We start from the raw sequence: 23,251 nt of genomic DNA, 5'->3' as shown, positions 1-23,251 counted from the left end.
CTTGTGACTTAACTACTCTGAACAATTTTGTATCATCTGCAAATTTGATTACCTCACTTGTCGTATTTCTTTCCACATCATTTATAAATATATTGAAAAGTAAGGGTCCACCTATCCCATGACATTTTACTTTTCCTAGAAGTCTCTCATGAGGAACTTTGTCAAACGCCTTCTGAAAATCCAAGTACACTACATCTACCGGTTCACCTTTATCCACATGTTTATTAACTCCTTCAAAAAAGTGAAGCAGATTTGTGAGGCAAGACTTGCCTTGGGTAAAGCCATGCTGACTTTGTTCCATTAAACCATATCTTTCTATATGTTTATTTTATTTATTTATTTAAAAACTTTTCTATACCGTCATTAAGTTAAATAACCATCACAACGGTTTCAGAAGGGCACGATAAAGAGAAATATGGGTGGTATAGATTACAAATTAATCATGTGCCATCATAGTATGGTAACAATTTAAAATAATAAACTTAAACTAAGTGTGTAAGTTAATCCTGATTGTTAGTAACAAATTAGGCGGTTTGATTTTAACATTAATATGCTTTTGATGTTTAGAACACTTTCCACTATTTTTCCTGGCACTGAAGTCAGGCTAACCGGTCTGTAGTTTCTCGGGTCGCCCCTGGAACCCTTTTTAAATATCGGGGTTACATTAGCTATCCTCCAGTCTTCAGGTACAATGGATGATTTTAATGTTAGGTTACAAACTTTTACTAATAAGTCTGAAATTTCATTTTTTAGATCCTTCAGAACTCTGAGGTGTTTACTATCCGGTCTAGGTGATTTACTACTCTTCAGTTTGTCAATCACTCCTACCACATCTTCTAGGTTCACCATGATTTGGTTCAGTCCATCTGAATCATTACCCATGAAAACCTTCTCCAGTACGGGTACCTCCACAACATCCTCTTCAGTAAACACCAAAGCAAAGAAATCATTTAATCTTATCTTCTCTATGTGCCCCTTTAACCCCTCGAACATCTAACGGTCCAACTGACTCCCTCACAGGCTTTCTGCTTCAGATATATTTTAAAATGTTTTTACTGTGAGTTTTTGCCTCTACGGCCAACTTCTTTTCAAATTCTCTCTTAGCCTGTCTTATCAATGTCTTACATTTAACTTGGCAACATTTATGCATTATCCTATTTTCTTCTGTTGGATCCTTCTTCCAATTTTTGAATGAAGATCCTACGCTGTGCAGTTCCTCCCTTAGGGGTTGCCCTCTGGAGTACCTCCTGATTGGCCAAGCCTCACGCCCTCCGCTCTGTGGCCTGTCTGGCATTCCTTCTCTCGGGGTCCCTGCCCAGGTATGGCCTCCAGTCTACTCTCCACAGGGGTCCTCTCCTGGTGCCGCGGAACCTCTCCATTGCTTCACTCAGAGCTCTACGCTGTCTCTGACCTCGCCTCCCGGCAGTGCAGACCTGTGGGGGTCCTTCCCACAGGTAGTGACAACTTGCACCTCGGGCTAAGGGCCCACATACCCACAAATCATAACAGATTGCCAAGTCCATGGACCTCCAGGCCATCCCTGGCTTGGTGCAAAGGATCAGCTAACAGCAAACATTCTTAGAGTCTCTGGCCACTGCCATCGACAACCTAAGCTCTCGTCTAGATGCTACTGTGACTACCACGTCTATCAAGCTCAATATGTCTACCTCTTCGCCGGCTCTTCGGCTAACTTTGCCCTTGCCGGCACCACCATGCTTTTCTGGGAACCCTCTCCTGTGCCGGGGGTTCCTGAACCAATGCAATATGCATTTCTGTCTGCAACCTGTTTACTTCCCAGATGTGATCACCAAGACCACATACATCCTGGCCTTCTGGATGATAAGGCCTTGGCCTGGGCGTCACCTCTCTGGGAGCGAGCAGATCCGATCCTCCAGGATCTTCCAGGGTTTCGATCCGTTTTTGAAGACCCTGGTTGACGAACCGTGTCTGGTTCATTCCTTCTGCATCTTCAGCAAGGCTCACGCCCTTTAGCGGACCACGTCATTGAATTCCGCACCCTTGTGTCGGAATTACATTGGGATGCCGATTGCTTACATTCCATATTTCTCGAAGGGCTGAGTCCTCGAATTAAGGATGAGCTGGCGGCCCGTGAATTGCCCTCTTCCTTGGACTCTCCGATGGACGTTACTGGGCACATCAACCGTCAACTACAAGAACGCTCTCTGGAGTCCAGAGCATCCCGGAGGGCTGCACCAGGACCATTTCGAGTCAGACGCTCATCTTCTCCTAGACTGAATCCACCATCGAATCCAGCGGAGGAGGAACCCATGCAGATGGGTAGAAGTAGATGTTGCACCGGAGGTGGACCCTTGGGCCAAGGTGGGGTTGACGCAACCCATAAGTAAGGACCTATGGGTCCCCACCATCGGCAGGTGGAGTGGGTTGATGAACAGAGGCCAGCTGCAGCTTCACCAATTCCAGCCCTCGTTCCCCGTGGGCTGAGCCTTTGGGTGCTGGGGCCGGCTGGACTTAGGTGGGCCTCTGTATGTAGTCGATGTAGAGATCAGTTCAGCCCAGAGACAGCAGGTGAGAGATGGTAGTGACTTACACTGGACAAGGTAGCGTCCTGGAGACTCGGGCGCCAAAGGAACAGAGGCAGACAGGGGCCGCCCGAGCAAGAGCAGGCCGAAGCCTGAATACACCAAGTCCAGGAAGTAAGCTGGAGAAGTGTCGAGGAACAGGCTTGAGTCAGGGCTGGCGGCAATCCAGAGGCAGTGGCAAGCAAGGCTGAGGTGTGATCACGGAGATAGTCAAGCGTAGTCAAATGATGCGGAGATCTGGGTCTGGAGATAGGCAGTAGCATAGTCAGGCGAAGCAGAGGTCTAGGTCTGGAGATAGGCAGTAGCATAGTCAGGTGAAGCGGAGGTCTGGGTCTGGAGATAGGTAGTGGCGTAGTCAGGCGAAGTGGAGATCTGGGTCTGGAGATAGGCAATGGCATGGTCAGGCGAAGCAGAGGTCCGGGCTTGGAGAGAGTCAATGGCATGGTCAGGCGAAGCAGAGTCAAAGTCTGTGTAGGCAATCCGAGATATGGAGCAAGACAGGAACAAGGAGACAGGAACCAGGATCAACGAGGAACAGGAATGTAGGAGTGAGATGAATCTCGAGGAGGCAACGAGTACTCGACCAGCGAGGAGACCTGTTGCAAAAGCAAAGCTAGGGAGCGGAGCCTGCACTTAAATACTGAAGCTCCACCAACGACATCATCCGGGGCCGCGGCTAGGTTCCCACCGCGGTACCTACTTAAACATCAGTGATGCATGCGAGCGTGCCTAGGGAGGGGCGCAGCTCCGAGAAGGAGCGACTCTCCGCGGGCCATGCAGAGAGGCCCGATGCGAAGCAATGGATGTGGTGGCTGGACTGGGAACACCGGGGACTGCAGCTGGGCCGGAGGCACTGGGGGAGGCCCGAGGACGGAGCTGACGGCCCACCACCATCAGTGAAGAGGAACCAGGAGCAGGAGTCACTGTAGAAAGATGAGGGGGCCATGCTGTGGGTCTGTCGCGGACGGCACGCGTAACAGTAGACTTTCACTAAAAGAACATCATCATTAACAGCAGTCTGGCCTTTGCCTGTACTGTGGCCAGCCGGGCCATGCTATTGCCTCATGTCCGGTCTGTCCAGGAAACTTCCGGGCCAAGGATCTGATGGAGGACTTCTCCTAGGCCTAACCTCGCCATCTCCTCCACTGACCGTTCCTGATTCAGTAAAGACGGACAATCAAGTGTTCCACACCTTGGCATTGGTGGACTCTGGGGCCGGTGGGAACTTCATTCTAAAGCAGTTCATGGAACATCTTCGGATCCCTACTATCCAGTCTCCGGTACCCCTACTTCTGTCCTCGATTCATGGGGATCCTCTTCCTGGTGAAGTTACCCACACTCAGCTCCCATCCAACTACGCACTGGAACCTTGCATGTGGAGACCATCTCGTTCTACATCTTAGACAAGGCCATTCATCCCATAGTATTGGGACTACCCTGGCTTCAACAGACCACCCCACAATTTGACTGGGCCACTTTACAGCTCTCTCATTGGGGCCCTGCTTGTCACAAGAATTGTCTGGAACCTGTTTCACCATTGCCTTGTATGGTAACCACTCCGGCCTTCCACCGCAATATGCATCCATCTCTGATGTGGTCTCTAAGAAGGCCATTGATACATTACCTCCACATCGCTCATATGACTGCGCGATCAACTTACTACCTAATTCGGAGCCCCCACGGGGCAGAATCTACCCTCTCTTTCAGACGGAGACCCAAGCCATGTCAGAATATATTCGAGAAAAGCTGGCCAAGGGATTCATTCGGCCCTCCAAGACCCCTGCAGGTGCAGAGTTCTTCTTCGTAGGGAAAAAAGATGGCTCTCTGCACCCCTGCATCGACTACCGTGGCCTAAATAACCCTCAAGGATCGCTACCCGCTGTCGCTTATCTCTGAGCTCTTCGACCGGCTTCAAGGAGCTAAGATCTTCTCAAAGTTAGACCTCCGTGGGGCCTATAACTTGGTCCAGATCCGCAAGAGCGATGAGTGGAAAACCGCCTTTAATACCCGCGACGGACACTTCAAGTACTTTGTAATGCCGTTTGGGTTGTGCAATGCACCCGCGGTATTTCAAAACTTGATGAACGAGGTTTTCAGAGATATGCTGTACCAGTGCGTAGTCGTATATCTTAAAGATATACTAGTGTTTTCACAAGACCTTGAAAGTCATCGCCGGGATGTTTCTCGAGTTCTTCAGCGGCTGCGGGAAAACCAGCTATTTGCCAAGCTTGAAAAGTGTTCATTGGAACAGGAGACCGTCCCTTTCCTGGGCTATGTGGTATCTAGTCAGGGGTTTCGTATGGACTCTCAAAAACTGAAGAGCATCCGTGATTGGCCTCAACGTACAAGCCTTAAAGCCCTTCAGAGATTCCTTGGCTTCGCCAATTACTATTGCTCTTTTATCCACCGTTACTCCACTCTGACTGCACCATTCACAGCCATGACTCATAAGGGAGCCAATCCCTCTCAATGGACACCGGAAGCTATGACATCTTTTCAGGATCTCAAGGCCGCCTTCCTTAAGGAACCCTGTCTCCGTCATCCGGATCCTATGTGTCCATTTGTGGTGAAGGTCGACGCCTCCAACGTCGGCATTTGAGCCGTATTAAGTCAGTACTCCACTACTCATATGCTGCACTCCTGTACTTTCTTTTCTCGATGATTTTCGCCAGTGGAACACAATTACGCCATCGGGGACAAAGGACTGCTGGCCATCAAGTTGGCGTCTGAGGAATGGCGACCCTGGCTTGAAGGGGTACAGCATCAGATTAGCGTATGCACGGATCATAAAAATTTGGAGTATCTGCATCAGGCCCAGCATCTAAACCATTGCCAGGCCTGCTAGTCCCTCTTCTTCACAATATTCAATTTTGTAATGCGTTACCGTCCTGGCAATAAAAATGGTCACACTGATGCCCTCTCGCAGTCATTCGTTGCCAAGGATGTACCTGATTCACCGAGGCACATCATAGATCCTGCTAGGGTCATTCTGTTGGCTACCTATCCAGTGTCTCCAGGAAAGACCGTGGTTCTGCGCCCGCTACGACAGAAGGTGCTGCAGTGGGCCCACGACTCTCTGACCTCTGGCCACCCAGGTCAGGCCAGGACTCTTTCCACCCTTTTATGCTACTACTGGTGGCCCACTATTCGAAAGGACATCCAAGCCTACGTCGAATCTTGTCCTACATGTGCTCGTCATAAGCCTCCAGCTGGGAAGCCCTGGGGGCTCTTGCAGCTGCTCCCTGTTCCGAGCAAACCTTGGACCCATATCGCCTGGGACTTGCGTGCTTCCCCATTTCTCGGGGTTGCGCCTATGTATTAAATTGACACTGCCTACACTTCCCCGATCCTTGGGGCAGTGTTACGTTATCACTAGAGGCTCAGCTCGGGCTTCCCTATCCTGTTGGCTGGCCTATGGCGTTACATCATCATCTTATGCTGTGCAACTCCTCCCTTCGGGGTTGCCCTCCGGAGTACCTCCTAATTGGCCAAGCCTCACGCCCTCTGCTCTGCAGCCTGTCTGGCATTCCTTCCTTCAGGGTCCCTGCCCAGGTATAGCCTCCAGTCTACTCTCTACAGAGGTCTTCTCCTGGTGCCGCAGAACCTCTCCATTGCCTCACTCAGAGCTCTCCGCTGTCTCTGACCTCGCCTCCCGGCGGTGCAGACCTGTGAGGGTCCTTCCCACAGGTAGTGACAACTTGCACCTCGGGCTAAGGGCCCACATACCCACAAATCATAACAGAATACTAGGGATTATTAGGAGAGGAATGGAGAATAAAACTGAGAATATCATAATGCCTCTGTATCGCTCCATGGTGCGACCTCATCTTGAGAATTGTGCGCAGTTCTGTTCACTGCATCTCAAAAAAGATACAGCAGAATTGGAAAAGGTACAGAGAAGGGTGGCCAAAATCATAAAGGGGATAGAACAATTCCCCTATGAAGAAAGGCTAAAGAGGTTAGGACTCTTCAGCTTGGAGAAGAGACAACTGAGGGGAAATATGATAGAGGCCTATAAAATAATGTGTGGAGTGGAACGAGTAAATGTGAATTGGTTGTTTACTCTTTCAAAAAGTACAAAGACTAGGGGACACACAATGAAGTTACTAAGTTGTACATTTTAAAACTCAGTGCATAATTAAGTGCTGAAATTTGCTAACAGAGGATGTGGTGAAAGCTGTTAGTATAGCTGCGCTTGAAAAAAGGTGTTGGACGAGTTATTGGAGGAAATGTCATAAACCCTAGGATAAGCAACATGGAATCTATCTAATCTTTGGGATCCTACCAGATACATGTGACCTGACTTGGCCACTGTTGGAATCAGGGTGCTGGGCTTAATGGACCATTGGTCTGACCCAGTATAGGAACTCATGTTCTAACAGAGATTTATTTATTTAAGAACATTTATTAATCACTTCACCAATGATAATCTCTCAAAGCAATGTACATAATTAAACAAACAATATAATCATATAATAAAACACATTGCAGTTGATTTTCAAAAACCCACAGAGCAGATAAGAAAACAGGGTAAATCTTCCCGATTATCTTTGCATGAATAGTAATTAGAGAGCCTAGGCTGGCAAAATTGCCAGGCCCAGAATTTTACAAAATTCTAAGTGATTGTATTTTGTATTCTTTGAAGGAGATATTTCAGGAAGCAATGGAAATGGGAATCTTTGAAGAGAAGCAAAATTAAGCCACTGTTGTTTTGATTCCCAATCAGGGAAAGACCCTGGTGATCTCGAGCCTTGCAGGCCCCTCCCTTTGTTAAACCAGGACATTAAGATATTGACTGCAGTTTTAGCCAACAGATAAATATTTCAGATTATGAATAATGATCAAACTGGCTTTGTTAAAGGGAGGCACTCTGAATAATATTTTGAAGGCAGGTTTCTAGCAAAGGAATGAGGAAAGGACTCTTGGTTACCCTGGTCACAGAGAAAGCGTCTGACAGAGTAGCCTGGAAATAATTTAACATGGGTGTTGGCAAACTATAATTTTGGAGAAATATTTTAAAAAAATGGATTAAACTGTTATACAGTAATCCTAGGGTGAGATTGCTATCAATGGGCAAATGACTCAGGGGCTTGCTTTGCATAGAAGAACTAACCAGGATTGTCCTTTGTCCCCCTTATTGTTCATTCCTATTTTAGAATCATTGGCAGTCAAGCTAAGAGGATTATTAACATGTGACGGTGTTAAGATGGCTGGAAAGAACTTAAACTGAGCCTTTTTGCTGATAATATGCTACTTTATATGGCTAATCTTCAGGAGTCACTTAGGTACAATTATCACAGTGATAGAATCTGTTGGTGCTTTTTCAGAACTCAGAATTAAACTATAATAAATCCAAAGCACTCCCTTTTGATAGCAATTTAAAGGAGAATTGGCAAGGCCCCTTTCCCTTGAAATGGGCTGTGGAAAATGTGAGGTATTTAGGAATAGGAATTGGAAGGAATATAAGTGATATCTACTCCTTGAACATTCAGAGACTACGGGAAAGTGTTATAATGTTCCTGGACATATGGAAAACACTGTCCCTGTGGTTAGTGGGCAGGTATGCCCTTGTTAAAATGGTCATTTAGCCTAGGGCAGTGGTTTCCAACCTGTGGGCCACAGATTCCTAGGGGTCCACCAGACCATAACAGTTGGTTCATGGGAAGTGAGCACAGAGAGAAGAAAGCCTGCGCCATGAAAGAGGAGGCCCAATAGGCCGCCAGCGCACCCATCTTGCCGGCGGCTAAAAAATACTGTGGGGCCACCGCTACCACATCTCAGCCCGCTGCCAGCATGAGAAAGGAGGAGGCCACAGTATTCCCCCCATCCTCACAGATTCCAGGAAATAAAGAAGAAGGGGCCCAGGTGAGAGTGAGGGTGTGAGAGCCTGTGTGAATGAGAGAGGAGTGTTGTGTGTGTCTGTCAGAGCATGTGTGTGTCTGTGAGAACATGTGTGTTTGAGAGACAGCATGTGTATCTGTGAGCATGTGTGTGAGACAGGGGCAGCTCAAGGCAATGGTGAAGGATGAGATGACGCCCCCTCCCCCCACTCTCTTCCCCTTCTCCCCCTCCCTGGCCCCCCCCCCCCTCTGCCCCCCATAGGATCCCTCTGGCACCCATATGAAAGCACCCTCACACATGCTGTCCCCCCCAAGCACCCTCACATATGCTCTCTCTCACATTGCCCCAAGCACCCTCACACAAGCTCTCTCAGCCCCCCTAGGCTTGCAAGTTCCCCCCCCCACCCCACACACACACACAAGCTGCCTCACCCAAGTGCACACACACACACACAAGCTGCTAGTCTCTCACACATGGGGCCTTTTCCCATTCTTTGGCTGCCACCAACCTGAGCTATGGTGGTGGCCCTGTTCTTTGGCCACCACCGGCCTGAACTGAGGTAGGGGCAGGCAGGGCGAGACGGATTCCTCAGCAGCATTCTGAGAGGGGCATTTTTTGCCGCCTCAAAATTCTGCCGCCTGAATCAGCCATCTCACCCTGCCTCATTATAGAACCGCCCCTGGCATGAGAGAGCATGTGTGTGTGAGAGCATGTGTGAATGAGAGAGCATGTGTGTGTCTGTGAAAGGATGTGTGTATGAGAGGGAGCATGTGTATCTGTGAGAGCATTTGTGTATGAGAGAGCATATGTGTGTCTGTGAAAGGATGTGTGTATGAGAGAGCGAGCATGTGTGTCTGTGAGATCATGTGTGTGAGAGAGAGGGAGCCTGTGTGTATGAGATAGTGACCATATGTGTATGAATGTGATTGAAATAGGCCAGACAGGTTGCCAGTGCACCCATCCTGCTGGCAACTGAAGAAAGAAAGAGGCCAGACAGGTTGCTGGCGCATCCATCCTGCTGGCATATGAAGATTGAAAGAGGCCCAACAGACCACCGGTGCACGCATCCCGCCAACAGCTGAAAAATGTTGTGGGGCCAGCGCCACCACATCTCAACCCACTGGCAGCATGAGAAAGGAGGAGGCCACAGTACCTCCCCATCCTCACAGATTCTAGCATGTGTGTGTGACTGAGAATGAATATGTATTTGAGAGGAGAAAGATAGTGTGCCCCCTCCTAATCCACAGCAATCTCAAGGTGACTGGAAATTAAAAATTCCCAGGGCAATTTTTTAATCCTTGTTAGTTTTAATTATTGACTTATTTTGTTGTGTAGGAGGTGGATCCTTGGGCTGCGGTGGGATTGACACAACCCGTAAGCGAGGGCCTAGGGTCCCCACCATCAGCAGGTGGAGTGGGCTGAAGCTGGAGGCCACTGAAGCTTCACCTATACCAGCCCACGTTCCCCTAGGGTTGAGCCTTCGGGTGCCGAGGCCGGCAGGATTTAGGCAGGCCTCGAGGTTGGGTATCAGTAGTAGCTGGTTCAGCCCAGAGATAGCAGCCAGCAGGTGGCGTGATCCTATCCCGGACAGGATGCGGAACGGAAACCCAGGCACCAGGGAACAGGAGGATACTGAAGGTGCCTGAGCAAAGGAAGGCCGAAGCCTTAATAGTCCGTGTCCAGAGGATAGGGACAGAGGCGTCACTGTCAAACGTGAGTAGAAGCGGGCGGCACTTGGAAGGTGTAGCAAGCAATGTGGAACTCAAGACAGTCTGAGGCAAAGTCATACGTAGCAAAGTTCAAGGCATGGAGAAAACAAGCGTGGTCAGATGTAGCAATGGTCAGGGCACGGAGAAGGCATGCGTGGTCAGGCGTAGCAGAGGTCAAGGCACGGAGAAGGCAAGCGTGGTCAGGCTTAGCAGTGGTCAAGGGACGGAGAAGGTAGGTAGGTGAAGTCAGGCGAAGCAGTGGTCAGGCTTGGAGAAGGCAGGTAGGCGAAGTCAGGCGAAGCAGTGGTCAAATCCAGGAAGTCAATCAAACACAAGATGAGACGAACAGCAGAACAGGAACCAGGAACCAGGAACTTAGAGAATCAGGAACACGAACAAACAAGTATTGCAGCAACGAGCACTCGGAAACCAGGAACAGGAGACCTGTTGCAAAGGCGACACTGAGGAGCGCGGCCTGAGTATTTATGTGCTGAAGGACCTGACGTCAGCATCCGGGTCTGCGGCCAGGTTCCCGCAGCGGGCCCTTTAAATTATTCACTGATGCTTGCGCGCCTAGGGAGGGGCGTGGCGCTGCCCGTAGCGTCTCTCCGCGAGGCCCGTGAGAGGCCCGAGGAGTGGAGGCATCCTGGCTGGAGGTCCCGGGAAGCGGAGCAGGGCCAGAAGTTCTGGCGGGAGTCCAAGGTCAAGACTGGCGGCCCATTGCTGCCAGCGACAAGGAGCTGGAGCCTGAAACTTGTGCAGAGAGGTGAGAGGACCGCACCATGGGGCTGCCGCAGGCAGCGAGCATAACATATTTGATGTATCTGATGATTTCAAATATTTTATTGGTGTTTGGGAAATTTAAAAATAATTTATTAGATTTTAATTATTGGATGTTCTGTATATCAGCTGTTTTGAAATATTCTTTTTATTAGTATGGTTTTACTATTATAGATATTTTATATTTCTTGATTGTATTGTTTGATGTTTTATGAGGTATGCGATGTTTTTGTTTTTCCATTGTTGCATTGTAGTTTCCAGTTCAGTTTTTGTCTGTGCATTTGTATTTTGAAGTCGATGTTCAAGTTAGATTTGCTATGATTTCTACTTGTCTATTGGCTGTTGCAAACTGGCTGCAGGGTAATACTCTAGTATTGAACTTAAAGAAGTCCGAGACCCTTTGGTTTTCATGTAAATCTCAACCAGAGGGTTTGCCTATTTTTTCAATTGGGGGGTGACAATATCAGTTTTGTTGATCAAGTTTGCAGTTTGGGGTTTTATTTAGATCCATCATTAAATTTTAAAAAGCAAATTAATAGTGTTATCCCTTCAGGCTATTTCAAGTTAAAACAACTTAGACACATCAAGCCCTTCATTGAGCAAATAGATTTTCGTACATTAGTCCAGGCTTTTATTCCGACTGCTCTGGACTATGGCAGTTCATTATATTTGGGGATTCCTAGGGATAGGTTAAGAGCTTTACCGCTTTTGCAGAACTCTGAAGCCAGGTTGGTTTTGAATGCCTCTCAACGAGAGCATGTTACACCGTTTTTATTCCAGCTTCACTGGCTACCTGTGGAACAGAGGGTCAAGTTTAAAATCCTGACTCTCATATTTAAAATCGATTCATGGTTTGGCCCCAAAATATATAACCGATTTATTTAATGTGTATGTTCCATCTAGAATGTTACATTAATCTTCTAGGAAACTGCTAGAGTTGCCTTCTGTGAGGGAAATTCATTATCAAGACACTAGATTTCAGCAGTTGTCATTTAGGGGTGTTACCCTTTAGAATGATTTATCTGATGAATTATGGGATTTATCGGAATTTAAAATATTTCGTAAATATGTTAAAGCAATTTTTATTTATTGAAGTGTTTTCTGACTAATGTTAATATTTTAGTTTTTAATGTTATAAGAACATAAGAACATAAGATATTCCATATTGGGTCAGACCAAGGGTCCATCAAACCCAGTATCCTGTTTCCAACAGTGGCCAATCCAAGTCACTGGTACCTGGCAAGGTCCCAAACATTAGATAGATTACAAGCTACTATTGCTTATTAATTACCTTCATAGCAGTTTATGGATTTATCCTCTAGGAACTTATCCAAACCTTTTTTAAACCCAGTTACACTAACTGCTGTAGCCACATCCTCCGGCAATGAATTCCAGAGCTTAACTATGTGTTGAGTGAAAAAGAATTGTCTTCAATTTGTTTTAAATGAGCTACTTGCTAACTTCATGGAGTGCTCCCTGGTCCTTCTATTATCTGAGAGAGTAAATAACTTTACATTAACTTGTTCAAATCCTTTCATGATTTTTTAGACTTCTATCATATCCCCCCTCAGTTGTCGCTTCTCCAAACTGAACAGCCCTAACTAACTTCTTTAGCCTTTCCTCATAGGGCAGCCATTCCATGCCCCTTATCATTTTGGTCGCCCTTCTCTGCACTTTCTCCAGTGCAGCTATATCCTTTTTGAGATGCGGTGACCAGAACTGCACACAGTATTCAAGGTGCGGTCTCACTGAAGGAGTTCGATTCCATGAACCCCTGAACAATGCACAGCTGTGACGCCTCTCGTCTCATCATGCTGCAGTGAAACGCACAGCCATTTTTGATTTACTAACATTTGCAACGCAAACGGAACCTAATACGTAATGACGTACTTACGCACTAACGTTTAGTGAACGTAACTCCATTTTGGATTTATATTTTGTATTGTATTAATACGAACGCTATCGCGAATGTCTAACCCGTCAATTAAATGACGAAACAATAGTCTGATCATAAGCTACACCTACTAGAGACCACGCTAGCTATTGCTTGCTCAGCAGTTTGTAAAATGTTTGTTCAGCAAAACCAGAACGCATGTGTGAAAGATAAGAACTGTAAAATGTATAAAGGTTTGCTCCAGAGGGGGCGTGGCATGCAGTTGTACTAAGCCGTTGTCTTAGCTGCATCTTGCTGGCAATAAAAGTCTATCTTTGCGGATCAGTTGTCTGGACCTCCTTACTGACAGAAAAACAGACGGTTACATTGGCGAGCTCAGCCAGGAGGTACCGGAGACGCTATTTTAGCTCTCCAGAAGGTCCGGTAGTTTGGTGGCGGAGCGGTCCCCCTGATACACCTGGTGAGTGGCCACCGCTGAGTTCAGCGATCAGGTTTCTGAGGGGATCGTTCCACAGAAATTCTGCCGGGACCTCTGGATTGATGATCCGGGAAGAAGGCTTTCATGACGATCGGAAGACCCCTGCAGGCGAGTATTATGGGAATCTGGAAATAAGTAAAGACTAGCTAGCTCAGGAAATAGCCCGGTCTTTTCTGGCTGACCGAGGGGGCCTTGATCACACCCCACGCAGTGTGTTAGTAGGAATTATGCTCCGAAGACCACGCGAATAATCTGTCTGGAAATAATAATCTGTCTGGAAATAATAAGTAGCGTATACGACAGTGGGAATAGGTTTCTTGTTGTGTGAAAGAGAGTGAATGGCCTCGCAGTTCTAGACCGGGCGACCGCGTTCTAGTCGGGGCAATTGTGACCCTTTGTGTCTGACGGATACGGACCCCTTACCTATCCGTCTTCCCTTCCCTCCTTTGTCTGTGAATTCTATCCTAATGGGAGGGAGCGGGTCGACTCCATTAAAAGTCATGACGGAACACTATAGTGAAGTGTTCGATGACCATAAATGTACAAAACCCGGAATGATTCAACGATGCACCCATAAGTGGCCCGGTTTCTGTGTAAATTGGCCTCCTACAGGAACCTTTAATTTCCAAACGGCCACACGGGTTCAGAAAATAGTTATACGAGAAGGGAATCCGGGTTGCCCTGAGGATATACCATACATAACCGCGTGGATCGCAGTTATTGAAAATCCTCCATCCTGGGCGAAGAAACTAGTAGAGGGAGCCGCCCTCGTAATGGTGGCTCAAGCATGTAAGATGGGAGACCGGAAATCCCCAAACCGGAAGAGAAAGGGCAAAGCGGCCATATTGGACTCTACAGAGCATGCGTCAGCTGAGGCGGCCATATTTGTAGTACAAGGGAATCCACGGACTCCAGAAAAAAAAATTAAACCCCTGCCGCCTCCAGCATTGCCCGACGCTGAAAATATTTTGCCGCCGCCATATGCCCCTAGTTACCCCCCCACATATCCCACGCCACCAAGCCCCCCGGTCCCCTCCAATGCGCAAGCTGATCCAAGGATGGCACCAGCTCATGAAGAACGACCCGGAACGGCGACCGCAAAGGAAGAAGGCAGCGGCGAGGCATCCGTGTCAGACGGAACTCGCAGTAAGACCCAAGCCGCAGCTAGTTTGCAATTACCAATCAGGGAAACATCAACTGTTGTTCCCGTAGTCCCAACTGAAGAAAACGAGCATCGCACTACGCAAACAATAAGATTATTTACTTATATACCTTTCACATCCAGCGATCTTTTTAATTGGAAACAGCTGGGGCCATCATATGCTGAAAAGCCAGAACAGATGGTAGACTTTTTACGGGGCATTTTCGCTGCCCACAATCCTAACTGGGCTGACATCCGGCACCTAGCCTCTATTCTTTTCACCACTGAAGAACGCCGGCAAATACAATTAAACATGGAGGAGGCAGCTCGATTAGGAGCCGGATCAGACGGACGTCCCGAAGACACAGTAAGAGGCTTAGCCCCGACTGCGGATCCCAACTGGGATTTCCAGACTGCGGCAGGGCGGGAGCGCATAACCGCCTATCAGACCGCATTTCTTGAAGCTTTGAAGAAAGGAAAACAGAAGGTTGTAAATATGGGAAAAATCAAAGACGTGGTGCAGCAGAGAGATGAATCCCCCGGAAACTTTTTGGAGCGATTAATGGACGCATATCGTCAATACAGCCCATTCGATCCTGAGGATCCCAAGTATCAATCTATTATACTGATGAGCTTCGTTAGTCAGTCCTGCCCAGACATCCGCCGGAAGTTGCAAAAGCAGGAAGGGTTCGAGGGCATGAATATCAGCCAATTAAAGGCAATGGCTGATAAAGTGTATGTAAACCGAGAACCGGATGGAGACGGCACAGAAAAGAAAGAAACTAGAAAGTTAAGAGAACGTGTTAGTCTGTTAGCCGCAGCGTTGGAAGAAACTAATTTCGGGAACCCGTCTAGGCAGTATAACGGGTATCCCGGATTCCGAGGAAGGGGCAACCCACCCTCAAGAGGGCTGCCAAGAGGACGAGCGAATAGAGGAGGATTGGTTAGAGGTGGGAAAATGCCATTGGGAACCAACCAATGCGCATATTGTAAACAAGAAGGGCATTGGAAGTCTGAGTGTCCGGTGCGCCGGCAAGCAAAACCGGGAGAATACGCACCGCCCAAATCTAAAGAAACGGAATGGCAGATGACTGTAGGCGAAACTTCCGGCGAGGATAGTGAAGCATGACTAGAAAGGGGAACTTTTCCTCTAGACCCCCTTGTGGAGATAAAAGTGGGGGCTGAAACGTTCAAAGGACTGTTGGATACGGGGGCTCAACGATCTGTGATGACCACAGCCATCACCACGCCTACTTCAAGAAACATCTCTATAGTTGGGGCTTCCGGAAAACCATTAACTGCTCCTTTTCTTCAGAAACGGCAAGTTACAATAGGAGGACAGTTAGTGTCCCATCAATTCCTCTACGTGCCAGGGTGCCCAGTACCCCTCATAGGAAGAGACCTCCTATGTAAATTAAGGGCTACCTTGCAATTCGAACCTACCGGTGAAATAAAGGCATCCTTTGCCGATAGTCCAGTTTCCCTGATATGTCCACTACAAGAAGAATGGAGACTACATCTCCCCGTTCTTGAACAAATCACTCTGCATCGGTACGAAAGGGATACCCCTCTTAATGAACAGCGCAGACAACTGATGGATAGTGTGCCCCAAGTATGGTCCGAACAGAACCCGGGAGGAATAGCTATCGACGCTACCCCCATATGGATAGAAATGAAGCAGAATGCACAGGTGATCAATCAACCTCAATACCCCATTCCATACATGGCCAGAGAAGGAATTGAAATACATCTGCAAAGACTGTATGATTTGGGAATTCTCAGGCGAATCCGATCTGCTTGGAACACCCCTCTACTGCCCGTAAAGAAACCCGGTTCTTCTGACTACCGACCTGTACAAGATTTACGGAAAGTGAATGATCAAGTAGCAGATCTAGTAGCCCTTGTACCAAATCCATACTCAATCTTGGCTCAAGTTTCCCCTACCTCCAAGTGGTACAGTGTCATTGACCTCAAAGATGCTTTCTTCTCCGTTCCAGTAGCAGAAGAATGCCAGAAGATCTTTGCCTTCACATGGGAAAATGCACAAACTGGAATCAAGCAGCAGTACACATGGACTCGCTTACCGCAAGGATTTAAGCACTCACCCACGATGTTCGGGGAGCAACTGGCAAAAGACTTAAAGATGTACCAAGTAACGTATGGGCCAGTCATACAGTATGTGGATGACCTTCTGTTGTTTCGTGAAACGTATCACGAATGTGCTATAGCCACACTCCACTTGTTAAAGACGTTGTACTCAAAAGGATACCGTGCAAGTAAAAAGAAGGTGCAAATTTGTGAATTGGAAGTAGAATACCTGGGATTCCAAATTCGGGAAGGTACCCGCTGCCTTGGAATATCCCGTACCAGTTCAATACGAGGTCAACCTGTACCCACTTGCAAGAAAGAGCTCCGAGCGTTCCTTGGAGCTGCAGGATACTGTAGGCTGTGGATTGCTAACTACGCTGTTATTGCCCAGTCCCTGTACGACAAGCTGCGGGGAAAAGAGGCAGAATCTCAGCCTTTTCAGTGGGAAACCCATGAACTGATAAGCTTACAACAACTGAAAGATGCCTTGATTGAACCACCTGCCTTAGGATTGCCAGATGTGATGAAACCATTCCATCTATTCGTCGACGAGAAAAAAGGCATGGCCATAGGGGTATTGACTCAAACTCTAGGCTCATGGGAGCGACCTGTTGCATATCTCTCGAAAGGAATGGACAATGTTGCAAAAGGATGGCCAGGTTGTCTAAGAAGCATTGCGGCTGCATGCTTACTAATTCCAGAAGCAGTCAAATTAACTTTTGGACAAATCTTGAATGTAACGACCCCCCACACCATTCAAGGACTGCTAGAAACTCATGGACCAAAATGGATGACTAATTCACGTCTTGTAAAATATCAAGCTCTGCTATGTGAAACTCCTGAAATCCAAATACAGGACAGCAAAAACTTGAACCCGGCCACTCTTATGCCGGCACCTGAACCCGTCGCACATGACTGTGAAGAGGTCATGACTACAATACATTCCAGCAGACCAGACTTGAGAGATCAACCATGGCAGGGAGCATGGACATTATTTACTGATGGAAGCAGCCAGGTTATTGATGGGATTCGAGTTGCTGGATATGCTATAGTTTCTGAAGACGATATTATTGAAGCTGAGCCCTTACCACCTGGGACATCAGCCCAAAAAGCTGAACTAATCGCTCTCACCCGAGCTTTACAATTGGCAGAAGGACAGACTGTGAATATTTATACAGATTCCAAATATGCTTTCCTCACAATCCAGGTACATGGAGCCCTATATAAGGAGCGAGGGTTCCTAACAGCCGAAGGAAAGCAATTGGCCAATGCATCTGAAATACATCAATTACTAAATGCTGTGTGGGCACCACAAAAGGTAGCTGTCATGCATTGTAAAGCCCATACCGGAAAGTCAGATCCCGTTGCAAAAGGAAACCAATGGGCAGATAAAACAGCAAAAGAAGCAGCCCGTGCACATTTATTATCAATTCCAACTACGACATGTCCACTTCTACAATTCCCAACAGAAACTCCCACCTATTCAACAGAGGAGAATGACTGGGCACAGGCTGAACAGATCCACCATCACAATGGCTGGTGGATTCTGCAAGATAACAGAATATGGATTCCAGAAACATTAGCTTGGACTATTGTCAAGGAAGCACATAACAAAACCCATCTCGGACGAGATGCACTGGTAAAGTTACTGGGAAAGACGTATTACATCAATAAAATAATCCAACTAACAAAACACGCAATCAGCCAATGTGTCACATGTGCTAAAAATAATCCCAGAAGTGGACCTGGTCCATCACCTGGACATATTTTAAGAGGAACTACACCTTTCCAAGTTTGCCAAATTGACTTTACTCACATGACTCCGTCCAAAGGTTACAAAGCAATGCTGGTGGCTGTTTGCACCTATACAGGATGGATCGAAGCCGCACCAACACAAACTGAAACCTCCAAAGAAGTTGCATCCTTGCTCCTTCACCAAATCTTACCACGCTACGGATTGCCAAGACAAATCAATTCAGACAATGGACCAGCATTCACTAGCGATGTTATCCAAAGACTAAGTAAAATCCTCGGTATCACATGGCATCTGCACTGCGCATGGCGACCGCAGAGCAGTGGATCTGTTGAACGGGCTAACAGAACACTGAAGAATCAGATAGCTAAACTATGTCAAGAAACGAAGACCAAATGGCCAGACATCCTACCCTTAGCCTTGCTACATCTCAGATGCAGTCCAAAACGATCAGGGCTAACACCGTATGAGATGATGTATGCAAGACCTCCACCTCTCCCTTCTTTTCCTGAATCATTGCAGATACAAGGAGAGTTGTCACTAAGTAATCAGCTCAAAGGACTATATAACACAGTCATTGCAATTCAGGACTATACATGTGACGTTGAACCGCTAGTTTTGTTGACCCCAATTCATCCATTCCAAGTTGGAAATTCTGTATGGGTGAAGGACTGGGATGAATCCGATTTCCTTAAACCACGTTGGAAGGGTCCATACACAGTATTACTCACCACTCCTACTGCTGTAAAGGTCTTTGGATGTCCTTCCTGGATTCACTGGACTCGCCTAAAACCTGCTGCCTCCAATTGGCAGGTCTCCAGGATTGGAGACCACAAGTTAAGATTCACTCAAAATAGGCAACAGGATAGTCCAGATTAGATGGTTATAGTACTTTGCTAAAGAGTACTAACATATACATTTTTTCTTCCTTTCAGAATTAATCTACTGAACTACTTACAACTCAAGTCCACCGTGTTCACCCTCAACTTTCGGCTATGACAACCAGACTATTACGAGTTATTCTACTACTTTCCTGTTCTACAGCTACATCTCTTGTTTTACCTCTAAGCAAAAACTGCACTGAATGTGTCAAGTTAATCCATACCACTACTCCAGATGGATTCCAGATTGTCTCTACCATTATACACCAATCTCAGCCACCTGACTCATGTGCAACTCAGCCTGCGTGCTCATTAAATACTACTCAAGGGTACCAATCTTTTCACCGGTGCCTACAAAATGACAAGGTCATTTGTCATACACCTACAACTCCCAAGTACTACAACATCACCTTGACCGCCGGATTACCAAAGAGCTATACCTCAACCATCGTTCCAGAAGGGAAAGGCATCCTGTACTACATCAACTCAACCAAAGTCCTTGTTGGAGGAGAATCTACTACCACCATTATCTTCAACGCCTGTGAAGCCATTGGAAAGCACCCGAACGCCCTCCACTGCGGATCCAAAGCCTGGAAACAGGCCTATGCTCACAACCATAAGTACCTTTGCCCTTACAATCGGGTGGCCAATCCATCTCAATGGCTACCATGTCAAGGAGACTTAATTTTATCAGGATGGGCTCTGGTATGTGACTATACAGGAGGAGGATATCATGGTTGCCATGGAATTGGCCGGTTAACTGCAGTAGCTGGTAATACCATGTCCATACAGTGGCCCATACGGGGTGAAGGATATCCTTGGCAAGATACTTGGGGCTTTGGAATCGATGGAACAGGAAAAGACCCCATGACCTATATAACAATTACCCAACGTCGAGACAAACCTCGACCAATTATTCATCAGACTACTGTAGTGGGCTATCAGTCCTTCTTCGATGAAATATCCCACGCATCAGAAGAATTGAAAAAACATGCATTCTCCAAGCAAGCAAAGAATATGTTTGTCAATCTGGCTGAGAATATAGCTCTCTCTCTCGAAATTAAAAATTGTTTTGTCTGCGGAGGAACGCACACTGGGGAACAATGGCCATGGGAAGCTAAAGAGGTCTTCCAAACCGACCTCAATCAATTGAACACGACAATAACTTACAAACGAAAACCTCACCCATATGAATGGGCTCTCCAAACAGATGTCATTGGCAGACATTGCATATCTCGACAACATTCCCGAGTATATACTACCTCTGTTGGTAATTCCCCATGTACTGGGGTGCTTACTGCTAACCTAACCAAACAAACCTGGTGGCAAACTGAGAATTTGACAATGCCCACCACCATGTGGACTGAAGCAGTCCTCAACAAAACGTGGACTGATGCTGGAGTGCCAACCACCCTCTTCGCTGCACCAGACGGCTATTATTTCGTTTGTGGCCGCCGGGCATATGAATTACTCCCGCTAAACTGGTATGGCACCTGTTTCCTAGCCACCATACGACCAAGTTTCTTTCTCTTACCAATCACAGCGGGTGAAACATTGGGTGTACCTGTCTATAGCCCTATGAAACCAAACAAACGTCGCAGAAGTCCTAAAGTTTCCATTGGTGATTGGAAAGATCAGGAGTGGCCCCCTGAGCGAATTGTACAATACTACGGCCCTGCCACATGGGCTGAAGATGGATCCTATGGATATAGAACTCCAATATACATGTTAAATCACATCATTCGCTTACAAGCAGTACTAGAACTCCTGACCAATGACTCCGCTATGGCACTCAATATCTTGGCCAAACAAAACACCAAAATAATAACAGCTGTCTACCAAAACCGTTTAGCCTTGGACTACCTCCTTGCACAAGAAGGTGGTGTCTGTGGCAAATTTAATCTCTCCAATTGTTGTTTACAGATCGATGATAAGAGCAAAGTTATCGAAGAGATTACTGATCGCATGATACGATTAGCTCATGTCCCTGTACAAACATGGACCGGTATCCTTGATTGGACTTCCTCACTACCAAATTGGCTTACTTCAATCCCCGGATTGAAGGACATCTTCATTCCTCTTTTATTTTTTATTCTAACTTGCATTCTGTTCCCTCTTTGTCTACCTCTTATTTTCAGAAATCTACGATCTATGATTGAAACCATTGCTGATCGCAGGGCTGCAGCACATATTATGATGATCAATAAGTATGTGTCGATTTCTACTTTCCCTGATTCTGATGCACCTGACTCTGATGATATCTCTTTTGATTCTGATAATGATTATTTTGATACTAAACTCTAAAACCACCTAATCCACCGATAGGACCACTTTTGTTACTAGGGAAAGCCGGGCTACAAAGGGGGTTGACGCCATTAGGGCCCATCCGTCTCAAACCCGTGAAGAAACCAACGACCTAGTAACATTTTAGGGTCCACCTTAACAGTTATTAGTATTGATTTTTGCTTCTCTTTTCAGTTACTTAACACCTGCGAGTGATACTTCCACTATCCATCGCCGTTGAAGTATCAAAGGGGGGAATGAAGGAGTTCGATTCCATGAACCCCTGAACAATGCACAGCTGTGAAGCCTCTCGTCTCATCATGCTGCAGTGAAACGCACAGCCATTTTTGATTTACTAACATTTGCAACGCAAACGGAACCTAATACGTAATGACGTACTTACGCACTAACGTTTAGTGAACGTAACTCCATTTTGGATTTATATTTTGTATTGTATTAATACGAACGCTATCGCGAATGTCTAACCCGTCAATTAAATGACGAAACAATAGTCTGATCATAAGCTACACCTACTAGAGACCACGCTAGCTATTGCTTGCTCAGCAGTTTGTAAAATGTTTGTTCAGCAAAACCAGAACGCATGTGTGAAAGATAAGAACTGTAAAATGTATAAAGGTTTGCTCCAGAGGGGGCGTGGCATGCAGTTGTACTAAGCCGTTGTCTTAGCTGCATCTTGCTGGCAATAAAAGTCTATCTTTGCGGATCAGTTGTCTGGACCTCCTTACTGACAGAAAAACAGACGGTTACATCACCATGGAGCGATACAGAGGCATTATGACATCCTCCATTTTATTTGCCATTCCCTTCCTAATAATTCCTAATAATTCCTTCTTATTTGCTTTTTTGATCGTCACAAAACACTGGGCTGACGATTTTAAAGTATTATCCACTATGATGCCTAGATCTTTTTCCTGAGTGGTAGCTCCTAATATGGAACCTAACATTGTGTAACTACAGCAAGGGTTATTTTTCCCTATATGCATCACTTTGCACTTGTCCACATTAAACTTCATCTGTCATTTAGAAGCCCAATCTTCCAGTCTCGCAAGATCCTCCTGCAATTCATCACAATCTGTTTGTGATTTAACTACTCTGCATAATTTTGTGTCATCTGCAAATTTGATCACCTCACTCATTGTACCTTGTTCCAGATCATTTATAAATATATTAAAAAGCACCTGTCCAAGTAGAGATCCCTGAGGCACTCCACTGTTTACCTTTTTCCACTGAGAAAACAGACCATTTAATCCTACTCTCTGTTTTCTGTCTTTTAACCAATTTGCAATCCACAACAGGACATCGCCTCCTATCCCATGACTTTTTAGTTTTCTTAGAAGCCTCTCATACGGGACTTTGCTGAATGCCTTCTGGAAATGCATTGTTACTGTTTGAGTCTGGCAGTTAGGGTGTTATGGTATGGCAGGCTTCCTACAGGTCCCACCTACAATTTTTGCAGGATTTTGTAATATACAATGTTCCTGGTAGTAGAGGGAGTTTTTGTTGCTGTTAACGAGGTGACACCCAAATTTTATTATTATTTTTTAATGGTGAGTAGTAAGGGGAAGTGCCATTGTTCTGCTCTGTACGTGAATTATTTTTGTGGTGGTTTTCTTAGATGGTTGAAACCGGCCAGGGGTTTCTTTGTTGCGTGCAAGGCCCTTCTGTCTAGAAATGCCACTGACATTCATGCCCAGCACTTTGTGACAATGGTGCAAAATGTTTGTAGCGGTGCCTCTTGCTTTAGGAGTTGGAGAGTCCTATCTTTTCATGTATGGAATTTGGTAATAGGTAGGTGTGGAGAGAGCCATTGGGGACCCCCCC

At 46.5% G+C, this 23,251-nt stretch overlaps 1 protein-coding gene across 1 annotated transcript in view; it reads left to right on the top strand.

Moving 5' to 3' along the window:
• The window catches only part of USHBP1 (USH1 protein network component harmonin binding protein 1), a 132,524-nt gene extending 110,753 nt beyond the window's left edge, over positions 1-21,771 (top strand). The window contains exon 15 of the mRNA XM_029613775.1: positions 19,181-21,771. Within this exon, the coding sequence (XP_029469635.1) occupies positions 19,181-19,244 (64 nt within the window). The 3' untranslated portion in view covers positions 19,245-21,771. The remainder of the gene's footprint in view (positions 1-19,180) is intronic.
• Positions 21,772-23,251: the final 1,480 nt, after the last annotated feature.

The sequence above is a fragment of the Rhinatrema bivittatum genome, chromosome 8, assembly GCF_901001135.1.
Source record: "Rhinatrema bivittatum chromosome 8, aRhiBiv1.1, whole genome shotgun sequence".
NCBI classification, from domain to species: domain Eukaryota; kingdom Metazoa; phylum Chordata; class Amphibia; order Gymnophiona; family Rhinatrematidae; genus Rhinatrema; species Rhinatrema bivittatum.
This window is presented reverse-complemented; position numbering and strand designations above follow the sequence as displayed.